General features: G+C 41.3%; 1 protein-coding gene across 2 annotated transcripts in view; it reads right to left on the reverse strand.

Moving 5' to 3' along the window:
- STOX2 (storkhead box 2) overlaps positions 1 to 26,191 on the reverse strand; it is a gene marked incomplete at its 5' end in the record, with an annotated part of 140,720 nt that overhangs the window by 53,780 nt on the left and 60,749 nt on the right. Inside the window, one exon of one of the 2 annotated variants that reach the window (XM_083860870.1) lies at positions 15,079 to 15,800. The exons of the other annotated variant lie outside the window; for it this stretch is intronic. Within the exon in view, the coding sequence (XP_083716996.1) occupies positions 15,079 to 15,244 (166 nt within the window). Of the gene's footprint in view, positions 1 to 15,078; positions 15,801 to 26,191 lie in introns of those variants that run through there. 2 annotated transcript variants of the gene reach the window in all.

Consider the following 26,191-nt stretch of genomic DNA (forward strand, 5'->3'; position numbering starts at 1 on the left):
GAGATAAGAGAGACATAATTGTTCAATGTAATACCGTAGCGTGTTTTAGATAAACATTTGCTAACACTGCACTCCATATATTTCATTTCAGTGTTTTGAAGTGCTGCTGAATGTTCCAACTTTATTTATGGCCTGCTCCTGTAATATTTACACATCCAATGTTCCCCTCCATGCCGAATTAAATATACTATCCTAGCTTCAAAGTAGAAAGGAGTACTTCTGCTTTACAACAGAGGTATGGCCTACAAGCTTCTAGCAGTTACCTAGCTTATTCCTCTCCACTGCTGAAAGAGGAAAGGGGAAAATCAGAAAATAATGTGCTAATTTGTGAAGAGAACATGAAATCAGAATTAAAGATACCTTTTGCATTTAGTAAAATGCTTTAGGTTTAACCATAATTTTTCTATAACCTAACTATTAAGTAAATTAAAACATCTGAAATTAGGATCCCCACAGAGAAGACGTGCTTGTAGACTTCTTGGATGGTTTGGTTTCATAATGGAATGTGTAGTGTGACACTGCTGTCTCTTTTAGCACTGCACTGTTCTTCCACATCACAGTTCTTGGACAGCCTCAAGCAAACTTCACAGGGAGGGGAGTAGCCTCAAAGGTCTTACGTTGCCACAAGTCTTCGTGACCCACCACAAGGTGTACTGAGGAAAGACTGAAGCCAAAGCCCAGACATACAAAGAGACATCAAACTACCTAGAAGGGAGAGATGAGAGAAAGGGATAGAAAACACAGCTCATAAAGACTTCCTGTTTTTTTTCACTTTAATAGCTGGTTCTAACTACCAGGGAAAAATCTTGCAGCCTTCACTCAAAGAAATCTCCCTTTAAATACTTCAGTTTTCTGCCTGCTTTTCTGCTGTAAAATCAAGGGGAGGAACTGCCATATTGCCAAATGACAGCAAGTTACAGGTCAGAATCATGGGAAGGAAAGGCAGAGACTCCATGATGTCACATCACCACACACTTCAGCAAGGCAAGACATCTCACCACAAAACCTTGCCCTGATTTTAGGACAGCCTACAAGTAATACTCAGCAGTAACCACTTCTGGCTCCAGGTCTTGCCCTTCTGTCAGCTACATGCTTTTGACATAAGGGTCTCAGGGTCTTCCCCTCCACCTGAGCACCAAGAGCTGTAGATCCTCCCTTTCACCATTGTGCAAGCAGGGGATCACCAGCCTTCATGCACATGGGAGACAACACTGAGGGCACCACTGCCACAGTAGCAACAGCATCCATTTCAATGACAGCTACTGCAAAGATAGGTATTGTCATACTGCATGACTCCGTGTAAGTGTGATGACCTTCCTTTAAATCAGACAATTGGGAATGAAACCTGCTGATTTTCATACTGCAAATGATCCTTGGTCTTCCCTGAGCATCAAGTGAAGTCCAATTTTGTTGCCTGGCTCTGTCTACAGAAACCATTCTACTGTTGCCAGGAATGGACTCAGAGGCCTTCCTTTTGCTCTCATGCTACAATAAATTAGCAATAACTCAGTTAAAAATCAATAGAGTTGTACTGGTATACAAAGAAGAATCTGACCCCATGATCTATTAGGTCATTTTTAATGATCCTACAATTAGAGAAACCAAATTAAACATTTAACATTTGACCTTTGGTGATGCTTCTAAATTAGCTAATAGAGATTAAAAGCATATGCTTTTTTCAAGAATTCACAAAAAAAAAAGTTACAATCCTGCAAAGGACTTTTGATATGTTTTCATTGTGCACTAGAGTTTAAAATGCTATTTTTTTTAATGTGGAATAGTAGCTTCAGAGTCCAAAATCATGGACTTCAGAGGTACTCTGATTAAGCACTCACTAGACAGATTGGACCATGGACTGGAGCGGACAAAAGTCAATGTCCTGTGAGAATCTCAGGGCTACAATGGTGTTTAAGAACATTTCTGCAAATAAAACAAGAGGTGACAAATTCAAAGACTGCTGAGAGGAAATTCTTCAATTTCTTTTTAACCTGAAGTATATTATAAAAATTTCATCGCTTTTTATCATATTTACTGGTTTTTATCCTATATTTTCTACCATTTGCATTGTTTTTTCAATGTTTATATTTTAGTCTTGCTAGGAAACACATCTCCAACATTAATTATGATTACTAACAGCATGCACATCTAAATAAACACCTGCAGATGTACATAAAGCATAAACAAAATACACTCATACTGGTATAAAATCCAGCCTCCTCAAGTAAAACATATTAAATGGATGTGCTCTGATGTTACATTAACAAGTAATATATAGAAACCTTCAGAAGAAGGGTGGAGATTAAAAAGAAAGTCTTAAAAAGAACATACATATAAAGTAAAATTATATATAACATGTATGAATATGTACAGTACATGCAGCAAAGTTATTTTGTACATACACAGCAAAAAGATGATTCCTGTGAGCATCACTGAATGTGCATAGAGGATCTCTTAGAAGAGGTGTGCAGTGTGTACACAATCTCTGGAAGAATCTCTACACACAGTTATCTCCATCCACTTCTACACAACACACCTGGAATTTACTTCTGTTATGAATTGACAGAGAACATAATTTCAATGGATACTTTGGCAGATGGATACTCTCTGCAGAGAGACAATGGTGACCGTTTCCAGCTCTACACTCCACCAGTGTTTTCAAAGGCAACCCACTGAGCACATGGATAGGGTTAGTTCAGGCCCATATGAAAATCCAGGTATGTGGATTTTGAAATCCATCCAGTCCAATTTATCAGCCTTCAGAGATGTTGAACATTTGCTTCCTGCAAAAAAACAGCTCTTTTACGGAGACACCCAATGTGTCACAAGCTCAGGAAGCCATGCTGGAAAGTTGTGGTCTTTAGCTATTAGCTGAACCAAGATTAATCTTGCAAACCAGCCAGTGCCTCCAAAATAAGGAAAGAGGACTGTTGGAACCTGGAAGCTGAGAATTTTAGGAGATACCTTGGAGATATGAACCATTAGGATCCATTTTTGCAGCATTTTCTCAGGCCAATGCTGTCTTGAAACAGCAGTTCTTCTTTACTAATAAGCAGAAGACTCGGAAAAAACTAATGCCTTGGCATCAGATCCTGCTTGCAACTTGAATCAAGAGTTGACATTTTTGGAATGTCAAGAGTTGATATAAGAAGAAATTCCTGCTTAATGCAAGCCTTTCATCTAGGCATGTGTCACCTTCAAGATGAGACAGCTCATGAGGCCCAGAATTCAGAGGGAAAAGAAGGAACTAAGAGAAGAAAACTTTGTAAAAGGAATAAATGGAATCACAGAAATAATTAACAAATGTTTCTTTCACAACTTAAGAAGAGAATGTGTGATGACATGAATCCTATTAACATCCTAGTTACAGGAATCTGCAACATGTATGTTGTGTTTGGAGAGATGGGATTAATGTTGCCTGTTGACCTAACAGCTGATCTGCTGATTTTCTACCACCAAAAATACCAAGAACCTCAAAACCTCCTTCACATGTGCATATATTCCTCATTATTAGGAAAAGCAACAAAAGAGGACAGGACGAGACCTAATGCTAGTTTAGCACTGACAATGCACACAACTCGAGGCTGCCACAGGGCAGCTCCCCTCATGCAAGGAAAGCAGTTGTTGCTCTCCTAACACCGCCTGGTATCACAGAGTGTAGCTGCAAGCAAAACATGATGAGGACTGCTAAACTGAACCAACTGGCAACATACCAGGGGGCAGCACCACATGCACTTGCTTTCTCCTTCCACTTCCTTAGATACCTATTTGTGGTCATAGTTGGACACAGCCGAGCAGGCAAGACAGACCTGGGTCTTAACTGGCACAGCCACTCTTAGGTTCTTACTTGTTGCTGGAAAAACATAACCCAAAACTGCTATTGAATGGCAACATATACCAGAGGAAGTTTTATATGGTTTTTTTTCTCTTTGCTGGTCCCCCATAGCAAAATAGTCCTTCCAAAGTTATGCACAGCAATCACATATATGCATCCATCCATTCAAGAGTGCATAAGAGGTCAAATGCTCTGATCTGAAAAGCTGGGTCTGAAGCTAATTTGCTATTAGAGATAAAATGACACTTTCCATGGGTAGCTGTGTTGTCAGACAATTTTGACACACCTAGTACTGACAAAGCTTGGTTTGACACCAACACACTAGTAAAATTCACTATCAACACCTTTTTATATGCTTTCTCACACTGCTTGATCCACAACATCCTATTCAACTGCAACATTAATTAGTGAATGAATTATGATGACACAGGCATGTTGAGCTTTTTACCTCAACTCTTTTAACTTATCTTTTCATTATTTAACTCTAAATGCAATCTACAATGTAACACTTCACTATACTTAAGTCCACTGTTGTGGGTGTGAAAAAGGGATCACTGTTAGAATAAAAAAAAAAAAGGAAAAAAAATTTAAAAAAAGCCAAGTGCACTGCATTGTAGAGCCTGTTGGTCTTTTTGGAACAATCAGCACTGAAATGAAAACCAAATGAGATCATCATCTGGTAGGCAGAAAAAATGTATAAATTTTGAAATGAGCTCAGAGACATGCAAATGAAGGAGCAATGGTCCTGATTTAAATACAGCCAGTTTAATGATTTAAATTGAAATCTAAGTGTGAGCTGCTAAAAGTGAAGCATACTTCCCTTGACCAGAACACAACAACATCAGCCTTCTCTAGCAGAACAGCAACTCTGCCCATGACTATTTTTTTTGTGCTCTGATCATACCCATCCTTGTTTATGATAAACCTGCCCCAGTTTCTCTAGCTGTCCAATCTGTGGCCCTAATTCAAAGGCAGACCTCCACGAAAAGGGAGCATTACTCAGCAGTTACAGTTACATCTTCCTCGGCCTTTCCAATTCTCCTGTGTAGGCAAAGAATATGTCCAAGAGAGATGGATACATGCATTGTTCGTGGAAGGAGCACTGCTGCGTGTTAAAGTTTCCTATCTAAACACTCAAACAAAACTTTGTGCACTTTTCCCACTAAAGGACACAGCCAGACCTTTGGGGCCTTAGGGTACATTCTCATGTAGAACCATTAGCACATGCGCACAGAGCACAGGCTCACTACGCATCCAATTAAATAAACATACATAAATCATATTTTACTGTTCTGCAGAACAGGCAGTATGGCTGACCACATCTGGTGAAAGGTTATTGTATGTGGCTCTAATATAAACAATACCTCACATAGCTACTCCAGCCTCTTGTGAAAAGAAATAGTTAAGAATGTGATTTTTAAAGCAAGGTTTCTAAAACATGCCTGATTTTTACACCAATGGTTACCAAAGAATATTTCTGCAGTTAAAATAATCACACAGGCTGAACCTAAGGTTGACTCAGAGGAAAATGCCTCATGATTTTATCAAAAAAACAAAAATTGCAAAATGTTTCATTTAGAGATGGCTATATATTTTCCAACAAAACTGGAAGAATTGTTCAGAAGCTTAGATTTCATTAAAGCTGGAAGGAAAAAAAATGCAGAAAACCATTTTTTGCTTCTTTATTCTGTGAAAACATTTCAGTCAGATCCATTCCTATGCAGACATCCCATTCAAATACAATTTTAAGACTTCAATGCTTACAGAACATTTGTATCTAAAGAGAAAGAAAATTAACTACAACCATCCATAAAATGAAAGCAGAGACTAAAGATCTATTTGTAACATATTACAAACCCCTAAATATTCCCTGAAGATGGACTTCCTTTATTCATAATTTTTGACTGGACTAGTGCAAAGGGAGGAGGTCAGTGCATGGACAAACAGCCAATCTGCTCTCACCCGTGATCCCACCTCTTCATCCATGAAACTGCCCTGAAACCACAGGCTGAGGGATCACTTGGGCCTTGGCTGAATTTTACACGGCCAATGGTATTTTCCTCCATCTCTCAAAAGAAATGTACTGCAGACATGCCCAATTTACAAGTGGAGGCTGCAGTTGTTCCAAAATTCACGTTAAAGTTAATAAACTTCTCTGAAGTTTCTGGCCACTCTACTCACTCAACCAGCAACACAGTAATTACACCCAAAAGCACACAAATCTGAAGAAACCCTTGTAAAAAAATACTTCTGTTTCACTCTGTTTAAAAAAAATATTTAGTTTAAGGCTTACATATTGTGAAACAGGTCACAGTATGGTCCAAGAATGCAAATTCTCACGAGAGCAGAATTTAGAATGTCCTATGAAAATGAAGAATGGCACTTCACTCTAAAATGCTGTGAAAACTTAAAAGGCAAAGTTAAGTACCACAATGAAATTTAGTACATCATCTTTACTGGTTTATAGGATAAACAGTCCAATTTATAGCATTTACAACATTATCACATATGGTCAGAAGTTCATCTACAAACTAGGTCACAGGTCATCAACAGGAAATTCATAGGAAATTATGGAGGAAATTAAAAGAACACAAATGGGCAAGCAAACTAATTTATACAATCTAGATTCTCCCAGCACAGCTTCCTGTGTTATGATGAACTCAGCTTTCATACTGAACTTTGCCTTTTCCAGGCTGCATTAAGTACTTCTGAACTGTCTATTATACTCCCCAAGCCTCAGAATGTGGAGGTCAGATTCACTAAAAAGAGCCATTCAGGTTTTTTCTTTAAACAATATAGCTGGGAAAGGAAATAGTAACCAGAAAAGGTGTTTTGAGATCATTAAATGCAGATTTATCACTCCTGGCACCTCAACAGAGGCATACAAGATCCTTCATTGACACAATACCACAGTGAGGACAGATACCACCCAAACACAAGAAGACATCTCATATTCCTTCAGTTCCAGCATCCCAGCCAAACTGCACCTGTACTCTTGATCATGTTTGAGAAGATGACAAGTAGCATCCGGGAGCCTGTTCTACTCTCACATTGGACATGCTTTTCAAAATAAAACCCTGGTCAGTAATGCATAGGAAGAGAGAGAGCTACAGTTCATCTAGGTTATCCAGACAACTTCTGAAGAGAACAACTGCTAAACAGAAGCAGTTACTACTTAACTGTTTAGAGCTGAAAGCTGAATGCACTGTACTGCCTATACCTTTAATGTATCACACAAAAACAAAAGTTAGGAGAAACTTTGCAAGACAGATACAAAATGAAAGACTGGCAAGATGTCTCTCTTCTTGCTCCTTTAGTTAAATAAAAAGACCTAGTATAAATGTGATCAACTTTTCCTTCATTCTTTTTCACAATACACAAATACCCACATAAGGTTCACAAAATAAAAGCAGTTCACGTTCATTCTTACTCCATGCTTTCTCACCCGATCAAATTCAATAAAAACACTGAGATCTGTTTATTCAATATCACAATTTGAAACTTCTAGTGAATTGTGCATTCTGCAGATAGTATTTCCCATTGAAGCAACAAGAAACACTCCTATACTTAAAAATTACAGGAATCATATAATCTACAATTTGATGAAAACCAGAACTATTTTTGGGTTGTGAGGGGTTGGTTGACAAGGTAGAAGTGATAACAGTACCAAATAGCACTCATTCCACATCATTTACTGCTGGTATTATAAACAGGCTCTCTTTTCTGGCTTGCAACAAGTGAGATGGAAAATTCTAAGAACACTAAGAACACGGTGTTGATCTGAACACAGGATTTCACTTGCAGAATGAGCACTGTTATGTTCACACTGAACACACCTATTATTGGATGTCTGTTCTTACCCATCATTACCAAATCAAAGTCTGGGTTGAGAAAGGATCCTTTTTGTGATGGGTAATATTACATATATAAAACAAAGCAGAGGATTCTCCTACTGAACTGATTACAACAGAAGTGCAGAGAACTGCAGAAATAGTTAAAAGTACTCAGGAAAACAAAGTCAATGACTGATACAACTGGGAATACTTCCCTCACCTACAAACTTTCAAAGCCACTGATTACAATCTCTCTTTGAGGGAAAGAAGAGAAAGTTGCTATCTTCTTTATAATGAATTCAAGTCTGTTAAAAATCAAGTTTTCTTGTTTCAGTTACCTTTTGCAGCCTGTTTAAAAGCTGCCAATACAAATCAGGATTCTGTCTAAACTAGACTGCTCTACCCACTCCATCATGCTGCACACCCAAATATACTTGCTGTAAAGCCAGGTCTTTCTTTTTCCCCACCCCCCTCCACAGGCAATTTGAGCAAGATAATTCCAGCACCTATATGTCATCCAAGAGTGAGATACAAAACAGCATCAGTAGAGCAGCCAACCCAATAAAATATGCTGAAAAAAGGAAGCCAGTAGCTATAAACAACTTTCATACCCTTTCATAGCTACAGGCAGTCACTCGGGAGCAACAAATCCTGGTTTGGGAAATTTCTGCAACTTCAATATTCAAGCATTTTCCCTAGGACTACTCTGGTTGCTACTGGCCTTGATACCAAAAATTCTGCAAGAACAGAATTCTTCAAGTACAGAAGCACAATTTCCTGAGACTTAGGAAAGCTTTTAACCCTTGTTTCTGCTTCCTGCCCTATTTAATTCATCTAGAAAAAAAGACCTATAAATGAAAGTGTTTGGTTTAAGTTAAGGCACTCAGGTGTCAGTTTTATGGTTACTATCCTTTTTCCCTCTGCTGATAAAAATTAAACCCAATGGCTAGACAGATATGCATGAAGCATTAATTAGTTACTTTTTACAAGGGACAATCTATATTTCTAAGCTAAGATTTACATCTCCACCACCACACCTATCAGATATCCGGTTTTGGTAATTTTACAGCAATTTTGTCATTTAAACTAATAGAAAGTATAATGGTTTTCAAGGAAAAAATCAAATATCACTAATATTGTATTATTCAGCAATTCTTACACAAGCTCTAACTTAGATTATATTTTTGGTCCTGACTCTGATACTGTCTGGCCACTTCCAACTATGTAACAGGATACTCAGGGGGATCCAAGCGTAACTGTACCTTAATTTTTTTCAGCACTGCTTTTCTTGAATCATGGCCTAGAATTTGGATGTTGATTCTGTTTTAATGCTGTTCACAAAGATATTCTACAACCTGCTATGGTATATAAAGCAGAGTCATGCTAAAGAAGCTTCCCAGAAAATGGAAAAGAAACCCCCCCATTTTTGGAGGATTTCTACAATATGCTTAGCAAAACAGAATCTTTCTGGTCTTCTAATCGTACTTATATGTCTTTAAACTGTGCAAAGAATGCTACAAAAATGGTAGTTTACTCTGGGATGAACTCTCCAGCATACAAATGAAGGCCTATTGTTGCTCACAACTGAGCAGGTCATCGAGCTAACCCAAGGTGATCTGCAGAATCCTCACATTTCAGCCCCCTCCAACAAATAATGCATTTTGCAAAGATGTGCCTGCTATTCAATTCCAAAATGGCAAGATATTCAACACCCTTCGGGTTTATCAAGTGTTGCCAACAGGGTATAACTTCTACACCTGTGAAAAACTGAGAGCTATTTGTGATGAATCAGCACTGTGTTCCTTCTGAACCCTTGTCTACTCTTAAAAAAGGAGCTTCTTGTATCTTCAGTAGTGTATCATGATACCTAGCGTGCATTTAGAAAAATTACTTCAACCACAGGACTACCAGAAAACACAACTAGCAATGTATTCAGATGCAGACTTACACCCCAATACAAATGTCAATGACAGCCTTTGGTGACTTGATCCTGGAGCACCTCTGTGCCCCCCAACCTGGCCAAAGGTGCAGGCAAACCAGCAGAGAGAACATGGAGACTTTGAACGCAAGCAGGAACAAAGGGCTAAGAAGGAAAAATAACCTAGAACTTAACCCTGCAGAGATGAGTGCTCTGAACTGAGATAGAAACATGAACAGGTCTAGGTAAGACAGGCACACACAGTCTTTCTTGGTTATATTTGTTCCTCTTTGATTTTATTTCTAATGCCATGAAGAAAAGAGACACCCTGGATCCTCACACTCATAGGTCACAACAGCCAGTGAGAGCAACAAGTACTCAACTGCAGTTTGGTCAGCTGAATGCACAAGCAGTGCTCAGGACACTGCCCACAGCTCAGTCTAAAAGTGAACTCATAGGTTTGCAGAAAACGTATCTGGTGGGAAAGGACCAGGCATACAATGACATAACACACTGGCACAGCACTCTGGTGAGTTAATTCTGCACATAAAACCACAGGAATGAAAACCAGGGCTCAACAGAAGGAGAGAAAAGCTTGTCTCTTGTTTTCTTTTAGGAAGAAACTGGGGAGAAAACAAAATTAGGTAAAAACCATGCAAAAATGACTGGTTCACAAACTTGAACCAAGTTTGTGGTTTGAAGACACAGCACACTTAGATTCTTCCTCCCTATCAGGATGCACTGAAAGTTCCTAATTCTCAGTCAAGGTAAGTGGATGCCACAGAGACCAAAAGGGATTGGAAAGACACAGTGAGCCCAGCAGTAACCTCCAAAGCAATAAAGCAGGCACAGCCCTGAACTAACCGAACAGAGTGACCCTCTCAGGGCTCACCACAGACTGAAGCTAAGGAGACAGAGGAGGATCCAGGAGGTAAAACTGGTCCTACCATTGGCAGCCATGCACTCCCCAGTTTTTACTGCCTCAAAAAGGGGTCTGGCCTAAAACAACACAAAACTACTCAGAATTCAGGGAGGCAAAGAGATCATATTACTGTTAAGAAGATATATGGGAAGGTGTCTCTTAATACCACAATTTAAAAAAAAGAAGGTGATGCAATACTGATTATTCCATTAAATATTAATTACAATACAGCTGCTTTCAAGCTATAACATTTTCCTTTAGATAACTGAATTAAGGGACAGGAGAACTGAATTAGCTTTGCGTGTATTTGGCACTTCTCAATTACATTAAATTGAATTCTTCAGTTCACGTGTAATTATCTCCAAATATTAATCCTTAGACTTAGAGATTCAAGCTTACAAAAAAAACCCCCAAACTTAAGATGCTCAAATTTCCTCAGATGACTCCCAAGATCCTTCTTACTGTTCAAGGAGCTTGAAGAGTTTGTCCTAGACCTTTCATCAAACATGCCTGAAAGAGAGAATGAGGTTATCTTTTCCTCCTACAAATTTTAATTTGCATATAGATACCATCAGTTGGATAGCAGGGCTACATAGTTCTCACCTTTCCCTTCTGCCTGAACTTGGTAATCAAACTCCAGTAACAGCAGGCAACACTGAGACTGAATTTTACTCTTCAACTTTGAAAGACTGAAACGTCTGCAAGGAAAATGTAAAGCAAAGAGCAGTAAAATAACTGCATGCTTTTCAGAAGTTAACCTCCAAATGACCACACTCTGGAATTAGTTTTTACCATTGCAGAAAGCTCTTCAGACATTCCCTCATACTGTGCATGTCAGACTGTTACCCTACACCACCTCCATCTCAAACTGACGTGTTACCTCTAACACCAAAATTGTCAATTAAAGTAACTGAAGAAGGCTGCAGGAAAAGTTATTTCTTTCAAGAGTGTTACTCAGTTCTGGTAATATTTAATGGCTGGATGGATCACAGGGTGCAGCTCCTCTTTCTGCTAAAACAAAATCCAGGACATGCTTTTGTATTTAGAGGTTTTAGAGAGAAAAAAGGGGGAAAAAAAGTAAGAAGCTTCCAATATTTGAAAAGCTGTATATATTATTTCATTTAAGTGTTTGGAGACCTCCTAAGTTGCATTAAGTTTCATCCTGCTTGGCAGTTTGCATATGATTTCTTTATTTTCCCTTGAATTAAGCAGCAATATATCAAAAACTTCAATTATATTTCCCCCTTTTCAGTAACAGGTATTGTATACATGTGTATCTTTTGTATTGGATTCAAACTTTCAGTGTCTCTTCTCACACAAGGTCAAAGCTTTACACTGTTGTAATTTTCTTTTTCAGTGTTTTTTCTCCAAGACAATCCTCCACTGGGAAATTAATATTCTGCATGAACACAGAACTCCTTGCATGGCCTTTGAACCTAGTGGTTGCTAGGAGGCCTAAAGAAACCCTGGAGTACAGCCTATTTAATAGCATGTATCAAGAGATTATTCAGAAGCAAAAATGTGTGATTTTCTAAATTGTCTGCTTTTTTCCCTCCTTACTTCCATCTCCATTCATCTGTCACACAATCTTTAGATTTCATATGAATTGCATCTGCATCAATTTTCTATAATTATGGGCAGTTTGTTCCCCGAGTATTGAAAATGTGACTGGCCAGCCACCAATGCTGCTTCAAATCAAGCAAATATCAAACTGCTCCTTACTCAGTTTTACTGAAAAGGCTGCTTAAAATCAGATGTGCTTCACCACTGTAGCATGAGGTTTGCACTTCCATTATAAACATGGCTCTGCTTAGAGACTATATCTTCTTCATACAAAACACCATGGCATTGACTGCAGCACCATTACTCAGTATTTCTCTGTGCTGAAAGAAATATATATAGCTTCTCTGTGCTCAATTCAGGCATACTTGCATATTAACATTTCAAGCTTTTTAGCATCTTACTGAAGGTTGTTTGATTGTATGCATTTCCATATTTCCCCAAGCATAGTAATTGAGGCAAAACCCCAAGGTTTCTTTCCCACCCTCCACCCCCATTCCAAACAATGAGGCATTTAATTAAAAGATAACCACAACAATGCTAATGGTGATGAGGTTAAATGGTTGGATAAACAGAATGCAGCCCTCTGAAAAGCCCATGTGTTTCAGGACACTTTATCCCCTACAACATTCTGGGTGACAAAGAAAGTATTTGTATTCCTGATACTCACAATTTTTACACCAGTGGACTTCCTACAAACTTCCTGCAAGGAAGACCGTTTCTTCAAATAGTGAGACATGCTTAGACACGGTAGCTATTCCTCCTAAAACTAATATTTGGAATGGCAGTGGACAAGGATCCTTTAAAAAGAAATTAATGTGGCAACCATCCATTATGAGAGAACAATTACATTTCCAGATAAAAGCCTAATAAGCTGTTGATAGGGTTAAAAACCCAATAATAATTTTTAAAAAATTTGCTGATTTTAATTTTCAGTGTGTTCTCCCTCCAACAACTTTAGCAAATTAGTAAAACTTAACATGACATTTGTCCTTCATCTTGAGTTGTTGCATCTGAAATCAATGCCCTCTATATCATTAACAAGTATTCTTGGTCTGTAGATTACTTTAAAACATCTATAGCAGATTAAAACACTGTGCCCCCTCCTACACCTCAAGGACACAGGTATCTGCCAACAAATGCAGGGTGACACACCTGATTCTGCAGATTGCTGGTGTTCCACTGTCTGGTTGGATTGTACCAATCTTGCCAACATAAAGCTTTCACAGAGCCAGAGCACTTTGCTGAAGAATTAAAAACAAGCAAGAACCACAGCACTTGGCACTAACTGCTCATGTGAGCTCCTTCTCTTTTAAATATGGGCTTTCACACTGAAAGAAAGGCCTAAAAAGTATTGACTTCAACAGAACTGACACAGGAATCTTACACTAGGAATATCAGGACATTCACCCAGAACAACAAAAATCTTTGCAGTATTGTCAGATTCAGCTTTCCAGACACTTCAGTCCTGCAGCACCAACGGAACAAATCAACCACTCCACCACCAAAACCATTCTCCTCCTCTTCAGCTGTTCAAGCATAAATTATCCTCGTTGTTTCCACTCACTGTGTGACTTCCCAGGAAACTGAGCACCAATTGCCAAAATGGCACAATATTCTTACACAGGCAGATTTTTCAATGAAATGCATATTATTTCTCTTGTACTTGGGCATTAAAGAAAAAACAGTCACGAGACATTTTTAAATCATGAGAAACCAATCCTGACTAAAGAGATATGTTTATTAGGGCCAGAGACAGGAAAGTGAGCATATAATTGAAAACCACAATCTTTGGCTCAACCTTTGCAGCAGAAATGGGGCGGGAGGGGACAGCAATACAGGGCTGGAGACATTTTCAGTAATGCATTATAAATACCTTAGTTTTCCCCTTTAAAGGAATCTGCCTACTCAACCTAAATTGTGCCTCAGAGGGAGAAACGTGCCTTTGTGATAAATTAGAATTTGCCATCATAATAATGAAACGTTATGTCCTATCATCACAATAAACAGGCAGCAGAACAACAAAGGAGGTTTCCAGGATTTTCTGCCCCCGGCCCCCTCCCCATCAGCATTTTCCCAAGTCTTCTTTCGGGTGTTTATGAAATGCCTTAATTCCAAGGCCATTAAGATGCATTTCTGGATGGAGCAGATTCTACTAACAGTACTGAGGCTTTCCAAAATCTCACCAGCACTCCATCGGAGGCCAAGCCTCTCCCCGATGCCTGCCTTTCCCTGCGCTGTTTTTTGTTTTGTTTGTGCCTTCTCTTTCCCATGCACAAACATGTTGGTGCAGTGTCCATTATTTCCCTACGGCCTTCTTTAAAAGCCACTGACAAATGAATATACATGCACGTGTGTGTTCCATCACATACACAGGTCTGGTCTCCTTCTACACCTCAAAAAACAAATGCAAACGTGTTTACAGTCATTTTCATCAACACATGCCTTGCCATTGCAGAAACATGCAGCTGAAAGCCAAAGAGCCTGTAACAAGGCAACTGCATTTGCAACCACAAGTAACCCTTTTCCTTTCCAAAATGGAAAAACACGAAAGCCTGATGAGTTAACTAGAGTTAACTGCATTTAAAGAGGAATGGGGGAGAGCAGTAAATATCCAGCACATGCTTTTACGCACAAAAGGCGCAAAGGGCTCCATGCTCTGCACATCCAGTCATTTTTGTCTGCTCTTCCACAACAGAGATGCAACCGTTTCTTTCACACATTTTATTTCACTCGACTAATAGATTTTAAACACCATATTGCGAGGACCCCGCTGTGAATCTTGCAGAGGTACAAAATGGTGGATGTATGCTTTTTTTTTTTTTTTTTTTTTTTTTTTTTTTTGCTTTGCCTTTTTTTTTTTTTTTTTTTTTTCTTGCATTATTCATAACAACTCAGCCTCCCGATCGCGGGCTCCCCTCCGTCCCCACCGACACAGCCTTCCCGGGCAGACACACATCCCCAAACAGCCTCGCAATAAAGCTCTCTCGCATACACAAATTATGTTACAAACCTGATGTCATGTAGCCCCGTGATGCCTGGGAAATAAAAGCCGGGGGGAAGTGCTTGTGCAGCCGGTAGTCCTTCTCGCTGCGGGACCTCATGCGGTCCGAGGCCCGGTCGGAGAAGTCGGAGCTAGGCCAGGCCCGCCGCAAGGTCGTACTCCGCGTCTTCTTCATGCTGAGGATGGCCGAGCCCGCTCCTCCCGCCGCGGCAGGTCAGGGCTGCGCGCCGCCGGGCATCAGCCGAGCGCGGCCACCGCCGGGGCGCAACCTGCGCGCATCGCCGCTCCCGCTTCTAGGGCGCCAGCCGCAGGTCCCTTCCTTTTTTTTTTTTTTCCCCCTCGAATGATCCAATTTTACACACGTCCCACAATGCATTACACTTCATTTGCAATCGGTCCGGCTTATAGCTCCCAGATTTGCGCGGAGGAAAGGCACGTTATGTGGCTTCTCAGGCAAAAAAAGGAACGAGGGGGAGGGGGGCTGGAGAGGGGGCTGGGGACGAGAGATGTGCGGCGTGGGAGCTCGGGGGTCCCGAACAATGGCCCGATTCAGCCCGGCCGTGCTTATCCGACTGTGAGCCCCGACACAAAAGGCCCAAACAAACGAGGAAAATCCGCGGCCGCCGGCTGCGACCCCGACCGCGGCGCGCCCGGCGCTGGGGAGGAGGCGGCGGCTCCCGGCGCTGGGGAGGAGCGGCGGGAGGAGGAGGAGGAGGGAGAGGAGAGGAGGGAGGGCCCACAGACGCCTCTCCCGGCCGCGGGACGAGCGGATGGAGCCGCGACCCCCCACCCGCCTCACCGCCGCCTCCTTCCCCCTCAGGCCCGCGGCGCCCGGGCGGCCGGCAGCGGCCTATGGTCCCCGGCAGCGCCGCGCCTCGCCATGGCCGGGCCGACCCCCGCCCGCCTGCCCCCGGGGCTGGATCGCCGCCGGCTCCGCGCTAGGGCCGGCCTGCCGGGGGGCGAGGCCACGGGGGAGGCCGCTCCGCCCGCCTGCCCGGCCCGCCCCGCCCCGGCACGCCTGGAGCGGCCGCTGCCGGAGCGCCGGGCTCAGGCCGGTCCCCCCGGGCCCAGGCCAGTTCCCCCGGGCTCAGGCCAGGCCCCGCCGGGCTCAGGCCGGTCCCCCCCGGGCTCAGGCCGGTCCCCCCCGGGCTCAGGCCGGTTCCCCGGGCTCAGGCCAGTCCCCCGGGCTCAGGCCGGTCCCCCCGGGCCCAGGCCAGTCCCCCGGGCTCAGGCCGGTCCCCCCGGGCTCAGGCCGGTCCCCTGGGGCCCAGGCCAGTCCCCCCGGGCTCAGGCCAGGCCCCGCCGGGCTCAGGCCGGTCCCCCGGGCCCAGCGCTCCCCCGGCTGGCAGGCGCCCGCGTACAAAGCCCCGGGCACCGCAGGGACCCGGCCCCCTCCCGCCTGCTCCCACTCCCGCTCCGCCTCCTTTCCGTTCCTCCTTCCTTCCTTCCTTCCTCCCTTCCTCCCAGGCGGTGGCGGCGGAGCGCGGGGCACCCCGCACGGCCGGGCCGCGGGCAGGAGAGCGGCGGGCAGGGCGGCCGTGCGGCCATCGGAGCCCTCGGGCGCCGCTCCCGGCCCGGGGCCGATGGACACGAGCCAGGGAAGGGCGCCGGGACAGAGCTGCGTTCCCGGGACACCCCGGCCGGCGGGGCTCGCACACGCATCCCCCGCCGCCTGTCCCTATCGGCGCCTGAAGAAGCGGCGCTCCCCAGGGGGCCTAGGGGGGCCTAGTCAGTCACACCGCCACACTGAAAACCCACCGCATCCACAAGGGTGTCCAGGACACTCGGGCCGCCCCCCTCACCGGCGGGAAAGGGCTTGTCCGCCCTCCCACAGGGCACCCTCTTGAGTGGGGCACGGCCACCTGGGCATTGCATGAGCTCCAGTTAACCAGAACTTGTGCACAGGGACTCGGTTCCTCCTCTGCAAGACAGCTCTGAGCGCGCCTGGTGCCAGGTGCTGCCACTCTTACCAATGGGGACAACTGCAATGCAGGGATGTGAAAAGGTTTTTGCAGTTTTGTTAAATTACTTATATTTATATATGTTTATAATTGATCCTTCTTAGAGTGGCTTGTGTCACATTTCTAGGAGCGTTGAAAAACAGAGGACTGTAATTTCGTAATTGGAAATTTTCAATAGTGGTGAACCAGTAAAAGGATTACCATCAGTGAACAAACTTAACAGGAAAGCCAGTGGACCATGAGATATTATCCCCTCGGCTGCCTTGCCACATGGCTGTGGGTTAGTCACCTCAGCAGCCACCTCAGCCCATCTGGCTGTGCTGCTGTGGGCAGCACACACACCATAGAATCATTCAGGGGTTCCTATAGGGCAGTCCTTTCCATAGGAGTAGAATATACAGTAATGAAACAGCAAGAAAGTTGGAAGCTAAATGCTGTGAGGTTCTTTCTCATTCAGCTTCAGCCTTATCTTTTTCCAGCTGTGAAAAGCTATCAGGAAAGACATGTTTCCACTGATGCTTTGTATACTGGTAGCAACAGGAAAAAGTTAAGATGGGAAAAAAGATGGCCTAGAGCTCCTCTAATAAAAACGTAAGATTTTCCATCATGAAACTTACTCATCTAGCAATTTACTCATCAACCTACACAAAGCTTATAATAGAGCATGTTTTCACCGTCAGACCAGAAAAACCATAAGAACTTTTAGAATCATTCCATTTTTCTCCCTGAAGGCTGAGGTTGGGGTAGACTGATTAGCACTACCTAGCTAAGTCAAACCTTAAAAATGTACTATTTTACCAGATGTAGAAGCCAATTAATTCTATCTAGGAGAATAAACTCACATTGCACTATCTGTCCGTTGAATGAATGGTGGCTTTGCCTTTCCAGAGGTCAAGAAGTGGTTGAATATAGCTGGCTGGCTAACTTATTGCTGAACTAAAGTCAACTTTTCTCCTAGTCTAGACACAGCCCTAGATATCAATCACTTCCATTAAAAGAAGACATGAGACAAGACACAAATAGGAATCAGCAATGAGGAGGAAAAATGAGGTCAAGAAATAGAAAGACCAAACAAAGCAGGACACACACACAAACATGACAACAAGGCCACGGTGATCTTTATAGTGGCTTTCTGTATAATTACTTCCAACTAAAATATTCTAACAAGTATCAAATAAAAAAAAAGATGGGATGGCTCTACAACTGTCAGATAAAGCACACATCCCAATTCTTTTCAAGCAATTTGCTGTGCACTAATGAACTAGTGACAGCACACAGAAGTCTTTCAAGTGGCTTTGACTTAATTTATACACTTCCATGAATTGTCATGAGAGAAATACAGTACATACAATTAGCACATGGTATCTTATCAGTTGTAGGAATTAGACTGGTTCATAGTTTTGGGTACAGATACAGTTTTGGCATTTTCACTGTGTGGTAATTTTAAATGAATAATAATTTCGTCCTACAACTATGAAAGAAGGAGAGAATGAGAGAAATAAGCAACTGTAGTGGTTTGACCATCTAGCAAGGTCAATTTTCCCTTCCCAGATGTGGGGAGATCTGTTTAAAAACAAATTTAGAGGTCTTCTCTCAGTATTGAGACGTTGTTCCTGTGGTCAGCTGAAGTTCCTTTTAAGTCATCTCACAGCCCTCTTGTTTGGTTTCAGCTTAAAGTCTTCTGACATGGTATCTGAAAGAGTACTCCTCTTTGAAGAGAGGAATTCAGAGCAAGTTTCCTCCTGCTCTTGAATTGTTTGAAGTCAAGTGTTGTTACTGGGATGAATCAAATATATAATTAAAGACCAAGTTTAAGTTTTGCCTGTTTTCTTTGGAATAAAAGCTAGAACTGTGAGTGTAATTGATTTTTTTTTGCTTCAATGGCCAAACTGAAATAAAACTATTTTCTTCATGTGATCTGAAAGCTAAATTTTGAGAGCTTTAAAAAACAAAACAAAATGAACGAACAAATGCACAACATTTTATTCTGAGACATTTAAGTTTACTTTTTTTAATAAAATAAATTTCTGGATTCATATGGCTATGTCAGAGCAGAGTAAGGAAAGAAGAATTCTCAGCTATGGAAATTGTCAGATAGAGCTTGCTAGAAGTAAGGAAAAATTCTTCTTCCAGGCAGGAATTGTACCAATGCCAATGGGAATCTGAACACTTGCTACTAGAGATGAGAAAAATGGAGATGGTGTCAAAGCTTTTTGCTTCTGCTTTTTCTTTTTTAAATTCCTAATTGTTTGGAGGGGGTTTTGGTTTGGGTTTTAGAGGGGTTTTTGTTTGTTTTTTTTTGGGGGGGGAGATTTTTTGTTTAATAAGGGAAATGTTAAACTCAGAAGCTTTTTATTGAGAATCAGAAAAAGCATTCATGTTTATAATTTGGTATTTAAAGTCCAGCAGGAACAATTTCTATCTTGGCTTACTAGAGGGAGAGGTGACGCTTGGAAAAAAAGACCATAAACATCTTGGAGAAAAGACACTGAATGAAACCAAAATTATGCATCTTGCCTTCCTCATGACCTAAGAATTCCTTATCAGGAATTGGCAACATAATAGTAGCCATTTCAAAGGTATAGATTTAACACTATGAATTTCAAAAAAGAAGCTTAGATCCGTATCAGATATTACAAAGCATTCTTATATGTTCAATCACAACCCTCCTTCAGTCCAGGTTCTTAAGGAGCCTGAAGTCCTTTGGAGAAACAATTCAAATTCTTTGCTTCTGAAAATCTGTTTTATCCTTTTAGAAGTGAGAAAACAAACATTACTAAGCATATCTATTGCATATGATCTTCATAAACACTTACTAGTTGCTAAGCAGGTCTGTTCCCATTTTGTAGATGGAAAACATATAAAAGAAAAGGACATAAATGGCCCAGAAGACTGTAGGAAATCAGTGGCAAATGCCCTGTTAAAACTTTTGGGATCTCAGCTCCCATTTCATAGGTTTATTTTTCCTACTCTGAAAAATAATTATGTAGCAGAGTACAGTATGGTGAGCTGTATATATATTTCTCTGCATGTGTATGTGCATGCATGCTTGTGCATATATGGTAATTGCTCTCATATAATGTGGTATTTCAAGTTTCAGCTGGGACTACATTTTTTTTCCTCCCTATGACAAACAAATTTCCATAGGGACAGCAACAGGCCTCAATAAGAGGGTGGGCTACTGTTACTGCCTTAGCTACTTCCTTGGCTTGGGGATTGACTGCATGAGGTTTTTCAAATTAAATACACACAGAAGCCCAATACGAAAATAAAAAAGGCAAAATAATGGGACACGCAAGGAAGAAAGCAATCTTTCTCTTCACTAAGACAAACTACACCTCTAAAATAATTTTCTCTCTAACTATGCATTGAAAGCCTGGGTTCCCCTTTACCCTGTCACTACCTTACCTGTTGCACACAGCCTGAACTCGCTGCCTCACAGAGGAAATTAGAAGGGCTTCACTTTATTACTGTCAGCTGAGCTGGTGCCTGACAAGCACCCAACACCACCAGGGGAGCTAACACACACAAGATGCCAAATGCCACACAGACTTTTATGGCATCACACTCTGCAGGTCTGTAAGAGGGGTCCTCTCCCTGTGTCCAGCTTCAGAAACAAACACTGCAAATAACAGGGGTAATACTGGGACACATGGGAGACTTTGCACTTAGGAAAGCCACAGTCACAGGCAACCAGGTAAAACAGGGAGCAGAGGGTCATTCTGGGGCCAACGAAAACACAACCATCACATTCTGTAACATTTTAAAAGGTAGAGATAGGATACTGCAAGATTCTGTGAAGGAATTGCAGGCTCTTTGAAAGTAGGAGAGGAATAAACAAAAAATAAAGTGGGGAAAAAAGCCTGTAGTACAAGCAGTTGTAAAGTAGAGGAGAAGGACGAAAAATGGAGTGTGAGAAGAGGTGGGAAAAATGTAATTATGAACTTGTGAAAAACCCCAAGCTCATGTATAATATCACAGGCCTTGTTAATCTATGGGTTTATATAGATTTACAGCTCTGCATAATAGTGTTCCTGAGAAAATACATTACCAGCATTTCTAACATTATAAATCCATGAAGAAGAAAGTTGTCCACTTCATAAACTCACCATTTTCATGTGAGGAATCTTGTATCTCTGTATTAAAAAAAGTACTCAGACTGTAAAAGACATTCTTTTAAGCAATCCTTTACAGGTTAAGGAGGTCTGGCAATACACTGTAACTGTCTTTGTCTGTAGCAAGCACTACTTTTCCCTTCCAGATATTTGTAATCAGATATACTAGCAAGAACAAACCAGAAAACTCACTCGCACCCTTTCACATCAGTCCCTAGACTTCTGACATTAACATTATTAATTTGTCACCTCTCACTAGTACTTGTTGTTACTCAAATATGCAAGAGAGGCCAAGTACTTGTAATCCATGCTTGTGGTCCAGGTCACAAAACGAGGCAGCCTTTCTTGATGGATTTATTGGCAAGGGAGAAGTTGGGCTTGCCCAGACAACTCTCTTCTTGAAGAGAGCATTTGAGAAACTGCACCAAAAAGGGAAAGAAAAAAATCCCAAGGGCAAAGGTATAAGTGAAAAAAATTCCAAATATAAAAAAAGAAAAATGTTTCAAAGTCTATCACAAGCAGGTCTTCAGTCTTGCTATCAGGCTGTGTTATACCATGGTAGTAATCCTGGCTTACTTACAGCACCTCTTAAACTAGTTTCAGATCATATTTCTCTCAATGTTATGCTTTGGGAATGTGTGATGACAGGAATGCAGCGCTGCTGCGGCACACATGCTGTAGTTCACCGATTAATTTTTCCGTGTGCTGCCTTATGTGCTGTGGTATTTATTTTAACGTGCATGACTTTTAAGAAAAACCTGTCTGTGTAATGAGAAGAAAGCTCCCCTGTTTTGGTTCTTTTTTTATGCCAGACCTTCTGATTGTATTTGTGCTTTCTCTGCACAGAAGACAATTGATGAAGAAGGTTTTTCAATCTGCCTACCCAAGTCTACCTAAAAGCCAGTATACAAGCAGGAACACTTATAGGATACAGCTTTTGTTTTGATGCATGCTTTTTGTCTCCTATTATCACTGACTCAAAGCAAGTCAGTTAAAATGAGGGGTAGCTGGGCTTTTAACTCCTCAGTGTACAAAACTAACAAGAGAGGGAGACAAGCCGTGAATCCTGCTCAGATTTCCTCTTACATATAACAGAATTCTGAAACTTGGAGAAGTGGACTTACAGCAATTCAAATCACAACTCAATTCATTCACTGGCTGTTCTTCCAGAGGATATAGTAGCAAAAGATATGCCAAAAATGTTGGCCTCGAATTTCTTGTTTTCCACTGGTGTCACGTATCATTAGTACCCTGGTATTTAAGTAACATACTGATATATGGGGGCCAGCTGTACTGTAAGTTAGAATAACAGCCTAACCTTCTGCTTTGGGAGTTGAAACAATGGAGAGCAAGAAGTGACCAGCCAGTGTAGATCCCACCATCAGTAAAAGCCATCACAGATTACCATCCTAGAGACTAATTCCCACATCTTTGTGTCTGTGTATTCCCATTCCTCGAGGGAGCCTATGTTGCAAAGATGGCACCAGGAATGTGCAGGACTTGGGCTCTTGTGAAACTTCTGGGTGCTACATCAACACAAATGAGGACATTCTATGTGTCAGGTAAGTACTTTTGAAAGGCAAAATCCATTAAGAAAAGAAGGCCCTTGACAGTAAAAAGTGGGCAGTATTTTGCATCTTGGATGGCTTGCATTATCCTGCAAAGAGAACAATGAACATATTTGATGGGCAGTCCTAAAAGCAGCATACCAAGGGAACTAAATCCCAGCAGTTGCTGTAACACCGCAGAACATTTGCTGAATAATCCAGTACTAAGGGCCCTCTCAAAATTCTTTCTTATACAGCTGTGCAATATATTGAGTATATTTTATAGTTGCATATATATAGCATGTACAAGAAGCAGAGATCTTTGAACCTTAGAAAAATTGGGAGGCCTGAAAATAGGCTACTCCACCCTTTGTAAGCAACCTCTTGTCATTCAGTTACTTCCATATGTGCATGAAGCTCTGACTAAATTAAACAGGAGTTCAAAATAGTGGCTTAGGACTGAAAATGCATGGTTTCTACCAATAAGTTTGGAAAAAATGTAAGCAAGAGATAAACTTAAAAGTGAAAAAGCACCAATTTCTCACCGCACAAAAAAGTAAGTCAATCACTTCTTGGATATATTATTATAGTCTCAGATTTAGAGGCTGTCTCATTGGCACATACATTGGGCATGAAAAAACCCTAGAGAGGAATCGTAAGCACAGACATAAATTAGATGACTCTACACATGCCTGACTCAAAGGCTTCTGTAAAATCAATGCAAAATCATCAGTCTGCTTGCTCTCTGGACCAGACTGCAGCATCGTACAGAGTCAAATTGCTCCTGTGAAGGTGGAACTCTTTAGTCATCGCATTTCGGTGGGACCCTGGAGTTTGTCCCTTCTCTGCTAATTCCGCAGTAACACCCATCAGAAGGAAAATTCCACTACTGAGACACCTAGCCCTGGTTACCACAGCCTGTTGCCATCCTCCACTTGGCTTTTGAAGCTCTGATATTACCCACCTGTGTACAAGCAGAGACGATTTCACATTGCCCTGTTCATATAAAGGTTCATGCAGGCATTACTTGCACTTGCCTCTCTGTAGAAGCTGTTCTTCCCACTTCCCCTGAATGCAGAGATTTTTGTATTCGAATATAGGAACAAGAAAAAGACATTTTATAGCACTGGCTCTCAAACTTCTGCCACCACCTTGTAAGAAAGTTAACTTCTTCCTCAGGGGTCCAGTGCAACAAAATAATTTTTGTCTTGCTAAGTGAAACACAACACAACAGTAGCAATCTGCTAGGGCAAATGTATCAACCACTGAGACCTCTGCTACTTTCTTTTTCTATATATCCTTCTACATTACTGTGCGACTATCAGTTGCTTTGTTAAAAATTAATTTGGTTTTAAACAAAGAGAGACTTAAATCCAGGAGAGCACTGCTACTTCCCAGATTTATGCAGGTCACAGCAGGATCTCTGACTTTTCTGGGAGCTAAGCAGAAGGGAGCAGCATCCAAAGCCTCACCTTAGCAAAATGTTTCTAACACAACACTGAAGTGTCATACTGGATACAAGAACAATCTCTGGTGTGAATTTTTCAACCTATAACTTTCTGACCAGAGTCAAGGGTAAGTGAAACATGTAGATATTATGAAGAAGATACTTCCCTTATTACAAAGGAATATAATTTTGATAATGATTTTGATAAAACTGTGAAATTAGGAAAAGTAAATTAATACCAAATTAGAAAATTTAAGAAGAAAAAATTTCTTTCTAATTCTGAAAAGTGTACTCCTCACTTATACCACAATCTACCACAAAACCGTACTTACATCCTTTAAAGCACATGAATGGCAGTGGCATAAGATAAAATTTCTTTCAAAATGCTTTATGTATTACAACGAACTTCTGTAAGGCACAGAGAACCACTGACATTTAAAATTTCCAGAAACCTAAAAATATCTTTCTCAAAGAAATAAACATCTTAAGTGAGACCACTTACGTGAAAGTAAAATTGCCTAGCATTAGAATTCTATCTGAAAGAATCATGTACAAAATTAAGAGCTAGAAACTCTTTCGTTTTCATTAAAACTGATCACTATTGAGCTGAACTCAATACCTACACAATCCAACTGTGGTAAATCTTGTTAGTTATGGCGATCATCTCAGAAACTTTAGCAAGGAGTCACCATGTTCCCATACATAGAAAATTCAAATGCTTTGTATCCCCAGCTATTCCAGGAATCAACAGATACCCAGAACAAACATTTCATAGATTGTTGTATGAAGTAAAAGAAACTCCAAATGCAAGGTTCTCAGCAGTTTGCCTTTCATCTTTTTCTTAATGGAGGAGATGTTTAGTAACCTTTCCATCTCTCAGACAGTGTAAAGTAGGCAATCTGCCTTCAGGACTGGCAGGGTTTAGATTTGTCAGAGCATGATGCTAGTGTCAAATTGTTTTTGTCTTCATTCCTCTCTAAAGATGGACCTTACTGTTATCCCAGCCGATGGAACCAAGACAAAATAAACACAGACGTCAGGACTGAAACAATGATAGACTATCTGAAAAGGCATTTAAGTGCCCACAGTCATCCACGGAGTAAAAAGTTATAAAAACAAGTACTTCTTTTTATTGCCCATATCCCCATGTCATTGCTGAGATACTTAAAAAAACCACAAACCCTATGGATTTCTACCCACCGCATAGTAATTACTGAAATAACAAAGAATTGGAAAAAAGTATTTCCAAAGCCTGATGCTATTACTTAACTGCCAGTGAAAAAATTCTCACTAACACCCCTTAAGTCTATCCTCCTGCACTCCCTAATCTGAACACAAAAGGTTGGGTTTAAACACCCACCCCCCATCCTGAGATTAAAACCGCCTGCAGTTTTCAGCTTTGGGCCAGCACTGACAATACTTTAAATCCTTGGCTACTGGCTTCATGAAGACACAGCCTACAGAGAGTCCCCCAAAGTTCTTTGAAATGTTAAATACAAAGCAGGAGGAGGTCATAAAGGAAATATTCTTTAAAAAAGGAACTGATATCATATGCAAGCTTTTCAAAGACATTTCTCAGTTGCTTTGCTTCCAGCCACCATTTTCTCAATCCTACATTATCTGAAGCTTTTGAAATAAAATTCAGGAATTAAATAAAGCACACAAATTAGTGTTATAAACAGTTGCCAATATATGAATTTGTTACCTTTTAACTCTCATAAATCTCTCCAAAATATATATTATATCCTACTTCGTCTCTGGAAAAACTAATTATTTACCTAATAAATGGTCCTATAGCAATTACCAAAAGCCCAGCTATGTAGAAGTAACACATAGGTTTTATTGCATCATCTTCTGTTCTTCTGTAGCATCTGCCCAATTACTGCAATAGAAGCCAGTGTGGTCCCCTGCTGTCCTGGAAATCCAGCCATCTTTCAGCCAAGAGCCTTCTAGCGTGCACAAAAGGAACAGGGATTGAGAAACCCGTTTTATCCTCTCTTATCCCATAAACTAACAAGCCTTTTTTCCACTGCAGCTTTTCTCAACAAAACC

The sequence above is a fragment of the Zosterops lateralis genome (assembly GCF_965231275.1).
Source record: "Zosterops lateralis genome assembly, chromosome: 5".
In the NCBI taxonomy this organism is placed as follows: domain Eukaryota; kingdom Metazoa; phylum Chordata; class Aves; order Passeriformes; family Zosteropidae; genus Zosterops; species Zosterops lateralis.